Here is an 8,268-nt window from a genome sequence, read left to right as displayed (position 1 = left end):
CTTCAAAAATCTGAAAATTGGGCAAAAAATCTTGTTGGCGCTATAGTGGCGCGTCGCGCCACTGCAGCGCCAAGCCAAAATAGGCCTAAAACCCTGCACATCTAATAGTGGCACGTCGCGCCAAGGATCAAACTACTGAGGCTGTTTTCTGGTGCTATAGTGGTGCGTCGCGCCAAGCCTATATTTCGCCCAGGCCTGAATATTCCTGCAGTGCTAGTTCGTAGTAAAATGGACATAACTTTTGACTCCGAACTCCAAAAATTGCAATGTTGGTGGCGTTGGAAAGAAGACTCAAAGACCTTTAATTTGGTAGGTCGTGGTCCACCCAGTTATTTATATACTAGGAGATATGGTCGTTTGAAGTTGACCCTTATACTAACTCGTCCGAAAACTTAATCGATTGGAGTTCTTTGGACTCGACTTGGTGTTAGAGATCTCTTATGACCCCTAAACACATCTAAAACACTTCAAATACTTAGGAATTAATCCTAACTCATATGTAGAATTACAAGTCCTCCGGTCTGAGTCTACCCACACGTGAAGAAATGTTTGATTCTTCGCGAAAAATTTTCCGGGGTGTCACAACATTCCTACCTACGGAGGTTTAACCTCGAGCACAACCTTTATTATTTCCCACAGTTCCATCTCCTATAATTCTATCTCCCATAGATGCATCTCCTCATCTATCTCACCTGATTCTTAGAGATACTAGTATTGAGTCAGATGCTATGGCTGATACTCTTCCATCGACTCAAGGTTATGTATATATTGGAGTATCACATTAAGATTCTCATGCTTCTACATCCGAGAAGCAGTATACACCTGAGTTAGCACCTGGGCAAAAGGAAAGGCTTGGTAGAGTTATGATTGAGTCTGATGGATCATCATAAGTTTGTTTTGTTATCTATTAATTTTCTTATTTTATTCATTTCTTCTACATTTATATATTATTCATGAACTAACATGTTTATTATATGTTGTAGGTTGCATCCATCGAATGATGCTTCTAGGGTTCTACAGGAGAGTATTAGAAGGCTTTATATGGAGGCCTACCACTCTTGGCACGAGATTCCAAACATAATACAATAGATGATGTTTAATGAATTTAAGGTATATATATGTTTAGTTATATATTTTTAATTAAGTTTAATGTTTTTTTAGTATGTTTTACTTTATTAATTATCGAACGATATTTACTCTTTTTTCATACTATGTATACTTGACAGTCAAAGTACAATATAGTCATTGCGAGCACATTTGAGAGGAAAGCAAGCGGTCTAGCTGGCTAAAGAAAGCCCGAAAGTCTAAGACACCTGGAGTTGGATATTACCACATGTCTTTGACAACTTATGTCGGTATTGGGATACTGATGAATTCAAGGCTTTGTCTGAGAAAGCCAAAAAAGCTAGAGGCAATCTTAAGGGTGGCTCGTAGCACACCGGAGGTGCAAAGTGTGTTGAAACAATCTCGAGGGAGATGGTAAATTTCTAAATTTTAATTTTTTATTTATATAAATTATTAGTTGATTAAATATTATTTGATTTTATGATCTAAAAATGTATTCTTATTTATAGGAAAAAGAGTTGGGGCACGTTCCGCTTCGTAGTGAATTTTTCAAGAGGACTTATGTGAAAAAAAAAGATTAATGAGTCGGATCCGAAAGTGGGTGGAGTAAAGGGACAAATGATCTTATGTAAGTTATTTAAAATAAATAATACATATATATATATATATATATATATATATTATATGATGATAATTTTTATTTTTAATATGCAGAGAGAGTATGAGCGGCACGTGCGTGAGATGGACGAATTGGTCCAGCTCACGCTTGAAGATTCCACTCAAATTTGGACTAAAAAGGTGGTAGGAGGGACACAAAGGAAGAATTTATGGGATGAAATCTCGAAATGATGTACGATGACTTCAATCTGGTCTACAAGGTATTGGATCATCATGCCAAGTCGAGACAATTAATGGTGTTCAAATAGCTGTTACGTCGCACCAAATCTCTAAACTTACATGTGCATTGGCAAAGTCCGAGGCAAGAAGAGCTGCTAATGAAAAAGCATGAACGAAAACATCGAGCAAATCAAAGAACAAGTGCTCAACCTTGCTCGTCGGTCTAATTATGTGTTCTGTTCTTCAATAGAGTCCACTTCTATGATGAACGGAGAATGATGAAGATGAAGAATACATAGAGTCCACCCCTTAGCTACCACCCCTTTTAATTAGTGAACATTTTTATATTTTTTGTACTAACTTTGAAAGACTTTATAAATCTTTAAATTAAGATTTTTGTGTTTTTGAATGTTTAATTAAGATTGTTATTATAAGTTTTGTGTATTGTATTTGTTGTTAGAATTTTATAAATGGGCTGAATTGGATTGGATGTTTTGTGCAGGTGGGCAGCAGAAACTCTCAAAAATATTTTTGAAAAAGCGACGGATAAGATCTTTTAGTCAGACACTTTTCTGTAATTTTTTAAAATAAAATTTCCAGAAAAGCGACGAACAAGGATGCATAGTTTGTCTCTTTGTTCTTCATTGATCTTCAATATGAGGAATAAAACGATGGACAACGTTGCTATTCTGGAAAAATTAAAAAAGAAAAAAGAGAGTTGTCCGTCACTTTTTCCAAAAAACATTAAAAATAAAAACCTAAAAGCAACCGGCTGTGTCATTCAGTAGTGACGACAGTCCGTGCTTTTTGGAAAGCGTTGAGGAAATAATTGATAAAAGTGACTGCATTGCTTTTTCGTCGATTTTGACAAAAAATGCGACACCGTCTCAATGATTTTTGCCAGATTTTGAGTAGTGGTTATTTGGGGGGGGGGGGGGAGGTTTCGCATTTTGTAGAGTTTTCATGTGAAATTGTGGTCACATTTTTATTCTAAATATGCTTGTTGAGATGTATTTTGAACGTCATAAAATCCTTTCTAACGTCACAATTATATTGAAAAATGAAAAGAATCATCACTTAATTCTTAGGAAATCAAAAACGTTGTTTTAAAGGTAATTGGAAATCTTTATTTTAAAACCATAATCCGGATAAGGATACATATAATTTTTAATAGCAGATATTACACATTTTTAGAAATTCACAACTTTAATTCCAGACTAATTTTATAGCAATTTGTGGCTAAAATAACTTAAGGTATTTATTTATTGAAACAAGTAAAATCTTTACATTTTATCAAATCTTTAAGACCTTTACAAATTTGGAAGGATCTGATTTATCCTTCTTCCTTTTTACACCTGTGTAACGTCCCCTTCGGCTGTTATGGAAAAGCCAATAGTGAAAAGATTGAGGCTAAATTTTTTTTGCGTAGTAACTTAAAAATTTTCAGGTTAGGTCAGTCTCAAACAAAATCTGAGTAATGTGAGGTCTAGGGGCAATCCGAAATTGTATTGGGCTTAATGTCTAATTGTGACCTATAATTTCTAGTAGTTAAGGCAATAAGGAGTCCATAGAGCTATTCGTAAGTGAATTCCGGTGAGTAGAACTTCTGATATCGAACTTGGCGTGAAAATGTTATTTTAGAATATCAATATTGGACGGTGTGTTGCAAAATGGAGGTTTGGGGAAGAAATTCTGAGTTTCTGTCTCCATGCAACCTGCTATAGCGAGCCAGTCGCAAATTCATATCTACAAGTTCGTTCTTGAATAGAAAGAGGCGACTTAGGCTATTTTCTTCAATTTCTACCAATTCCTTCAGTAAAGGTAAGTTAATTACTCCCATAACATATAAATCAATTTATTCTTGCTAGAATCTATTGTGATTATCTTAGGAGAGATTTTTTGACATGAATTAATGGTGGGACAAATCCTAGTTGTGGTATGGTCATAAAATTAGCCAAGGGTAAGAATTTGAGTATAATATTTTTAGGCTATTGTTTGTTGATTATTGTAATTTTGCATTTGTTCTAGACCAAGAACAAGCCAAGATACTTCAAAAAGGAAAAGCTCAGGGTTTTTAGATTATTTCAGACTTGTTTCGAGGTAGATGATGGTTGTATTTAGGGTTTAGGGTTGGCCATTTTTGAGAGAGTGTTTCTAGAGTTTTTATTTCTTTTTCCATCCGTCGTATTTTAACTATCATTTTAGCTCAAAAATATCATCCCAAAATAATTATCATTTTAGAAATTTGAGACTAAAAGTTGACCATCATTTTCAACTATAGTTTTAACATTAAAGCAATATGTATGCATAATATTTAAGGAAAAAAATTAATCTACCTTTATTAAATATGCTTAACATAGTAAATTACATCCTGTATTTACTGGTTTAGTAAATTACATCTTGTGTTTACTGGTTTTTTGATGAGTGTTGAAAAAGCTAGAGGAAGTACAAGACTATAGCTTGGTACTCCTCCACTATATATAATACTACCTAACAAGCTCCGAAAAATTATAACGTGAAATTGTGAAGTTGCACTAAAACCATGGGCAAACCTTGCAAACTTTCTTCCCCTATATTCCTCGTTGTTCTCCTTTCAATCCTTACCCATGGAAACTGTCATGAATTCTCAAGAAGATTATCGAAGAAAGCAATGGGTCTAAAGAGAGAGAAACTTAGCCATCTTCACTTCTACTTCCATGACATAGTCAGTGGAAAAAACCCAACAGCCGTGAAAATAGCGGAAGCCGCTATGACCAACCGGTCGGCCACTGGATTTGGCTTAATGGCAATGATCGATGACCCTTTAACAGTTGGACCAGAACCAAATTCCAAAATTGTTGGAAGAGCACAAGGGATCTATGCACAAGCTTCACTCAATGATATTGGTTTATTGATGGTTCTCAACTTTGCTTTTGTTGAAGGAAAGTATAATGGGAGTAGCTTAAGTATTTTGGGACGGAACTCGGTGATGTCCGTCGTCCGGGAGATGCCCATCGTCGGAGGAAGTGGCCTTTTCCGGTTTTCTCGTGGTTACGTTCAGGCTAAGACTCATACTTTCGATTTCAAGACTGGTGATGCTGTTGTGGAGTACAATGTCTCTGTCTTCCATTATTGATTTTTTGCCTTTTTTGTGACACTATTTTTGTCTGTTGTGTTGGCGTGCGTCTTTTTTCATTGAGTATTGAAAACAAATAGTACTTTTATGTGGCTCATTTGTATTTGGCATCTAACTTTAAGGATTATTCTAGGAAGAGGCATTTCACACTTTGAAAGTAGGAAAATGAAGTTTCTATATGTATACTTTGTAACGAAGTTGAAAAGACTACAATATCCTTAACAAAAATAAAAGGGTTGAATATTTTCCGTTTAAAATTAATACTTCTTTCATCCTATTTATATGATGTAATTTGACTTAACGTGAAATGTTTTTTAAAAAGAAAGACTTTTGAAATTAATTTGTAATTTAAAATAAGTGATAGATGTTTGTGTGGTTATAAATTATTTTACTAAGGGATAGTTTGGTAACTGGATAAAAAATAAATTATACATGTATTAATTTATGTATAATTTATACGACGTTTGGTAGATAAATATGAAATAAGTTATTAATGTTTAAAATTAATATGATGTTTGATTGAGAATTTAGAAACACGCTAACTACTATATGCATAAATGATGTGGAAATTCATATACTATTTTATACACGATAGAAGATAGAATCATTAATATATGTATAATTAATATATGAATAATTAAGCTCTGATTAACTAATATTTGCATAGATTCACTTATAACTAATTTCTATATTACTAATATATACATAACTCTAACCAGCGAGCAAACAACTCTAACTCTTGCTAGTAAAATGAACATTTTAAAGTTAATTTGTTATTTTAAATAATAAAATACGTTCCTTTTAGATTAACGAAAGTGAATCAATATAAATTGGGAGTATTTTTCCTCTCCAAAGTAATTCTCCCTAAAGAATAAATTTACTTTTTGGACACGCGTGTCTTATTACTTGGTAACTCCCCCAATCCCTCATTCTAGCTTTATTCTTTTAATTATCCACCCTCCTCTAACGTTTTCTACCACTAAAACCCCTTTAAAATAAACAAAACACTCCCTCTTCAAATTATGCTAAAAACATTAAGTTCTACTCCTTGTAAGAAATGATAGTATTACTGAATTTTTTCTTATATGAATTATGGGAAACTTCACTATTTTTTATTGTTAAAGTACTTATTAGAGTGATATCTTTAAAATAAAGACATATGTTAGTTATTCTTTGCCCTAAATTCTTTTTTAAAATGATAAGTTTTAAAAGGTTAAATTAAAAGATGAATCCTTTTCAATGTCGTTTAATTTTACTTTTTATCTTCAATGACTTAAAGAGCCCATTTGGATTGGCTTATAAGTTACTTATAAGCTGTTTTCAGATTTTTTCGAGTGTTTAATTGGCTAACTTAAAATTATTTTGTGCTTAAAATAAGCTCTAATAAATAATTTTGTTTGTTTGAATGAACTTATTTTAAGTAGCTTAATAAATTAAATAAATAAATAAATTGGACTACACCTACTTATTTTTTTTAAACTTATAATCAGTTTTCAACTTATAAGTTATTTGAAAAAAATCCATTCAAACAGGCTCATCTTCCATAAAACACCACTCTTACTAGGAGTGTTCGTAGAAAACTGAAAATAAAACCAAAAAAAACATTGAATCAAATCAAAGAAAAAGTTCGACACTTTTTTATTTGATTGATTTTGTTTTTTAATTTTAAAGTAAGAAAAATTGTTTAATTTTGATTTTAAGCAAAAAATAACAAAACTAACCAAACCAAGTGTATATAAATATGTAATGACCCTCAAGATTATTTTCGTATTTTTGCGTGCTTTTAATATTTTACCCATTTCCGTAGCTTTTATGTAGCATTTGTGAGGTGTTGGGACGAGTGGCACGCTTCCGAGGAGTTCGGGTGAGTTTTGAATGAGCTTTGCCATTTTTGAGGCCTAAGGCTTGAAAGGGTTAGCTTTAGTCAACATTCTGATATTCTGATGTAGGATGAAAATTATGATAGCTCCATCAGCTTCGAAGGGGTCATTTTGGTCTTGTATGATGAACAGTTCGGGATTCGGAGCTATCATTTTGAGTTTGTGCGATTAGGCATTTCATTTTGAAGTTTTTGCCAAAGTTTGACTTTGATCAACATTCTTGATAAACGTACTTGGATTGAAATTCCTTCAGTGCAGTTAGCTCCAAAATGCCAAGTTGATCTAGAACAACCTTTGGTTTGAATCTTGAGGCTTCTGGATGAGTTTGTAACTTTTAGCATTTTGTTAGGCTTTTCGTTATAAGTGTTGACTTTGGTCAATATTTTGAAAAGACGACCTCCGTTGGTCATTTCATCAACTCCATTGAGTTTGGATTGTCATTTCCAATAGGGTAGCATGGTTTATTTTTGTCGACACCATTGGGTAACTTTTCTTCCTTGGTGAAATGTTGTTGCAAAGCTGCTAGTGCAACTCACTTTTGTTCTCTGCAATCGCGGGACTTAGGCTACATTCACGAAGGGTTGATTATTCTTTCTCCGCATTCGCGAGATGAGCTCCATGTCGCAGAGAGCACTAGGCATGGGCATCACGTTCGTAGGCTAGCCTTTGCATTTGTGGAGGATTAGTTGACTAACCTCTGCGTTCACAGAGCTATGCTAAGTATTAAAACCCGTTTTCAGCATGTAATCCCTCATTCTTAACTTCGCAAAACTTCAATTTTGAGAGGAATTCTTGGCCAAATTTGGTGATTCTTATTGGAGGGTGTTATAAATTCGTGTGGGCACATTCCAGAGTCATTGAATCTTTCGTTTCTCATAGTAATTCCCATCAATTTCTCCTTAAACTTCAGTTTTTGATCCTTTTGAACTCCTTTAATGGTGGGACTATTTTGGGACGCATCTAGCTCGGATAATGCCCATTTTTGGAGTACATGTTCCTTGAGCTCATTGGAAACTTGTTACAAAGTCATTTTTGTGATTTTGTGCACTGGTCCAAAGGTCTGATTTTAGCCCATTTTCGATTCTCAATTCATTAATTTTAATATGAATATCTATTTTTTATTTTGATTTTTTCTCTGCTAATTTGATAGCATTGTACCATTCGGACACTCTACGGAATGAAAGAACTTCGAATTAGAGATTTGGGTGAGGTTTCAGCCTTGAGGTAGGTTACGGTCTCTTCTTTAGACTTGGATCAGTTTTATGTACATATATATGAGTAGTATGTTTGTTAGAAGGGATTGTAGGTAATGACTATAGGATTGTATGATCTTTAGTATTGAAATGGTCATATACGGGAATTTTAGTTTAG

General features: G+C 33.7%; 1 protein-coding gene across 1 annotated transcript; it reads left to right on the top strand.

Moving 5' to 3' along the window:
• The first annotated feature begins 4,418 nt into the window (after positions 1-4,418).
• Positions 4,419-5,278, top strand: LOC129870414 (dirigent protein 22-like). The gene has a single exon (XM_055945199.1). It carries the CDS (start codon positions 4,445-4,447, stop codon positions 5,015-5,017), a length of 573 nt encoding a protein of 190 aa, XP_055801174.1. The 5' UTR covers positions 4,419-4,444; the 3' UTR covers positions 5,018-5,278.
• Positions 5,279-8,268: the final 2,990 nt, after the last annotated feature.

Source organism: Solanum dulcamara, chromosome 10, assembly GCF_947179165.1.
Source record: "Solanum dulcamara chromosome 10, daSolDulc1.2, whole genome shotgun sequence".
Taxonomy (NCBI): domain Eukaryota; kingdom Viridiplantae; phylum Streptophyta; class Magnoliopsida; order Solanales; family Solanaceae; genus Solanum; species Solanum dulcamara.
The sequence above is the reverse complement of the archived record's forward strand: the minus strand, read 5'-3'. Positions and strand labels throughout refer to the sequence as shown.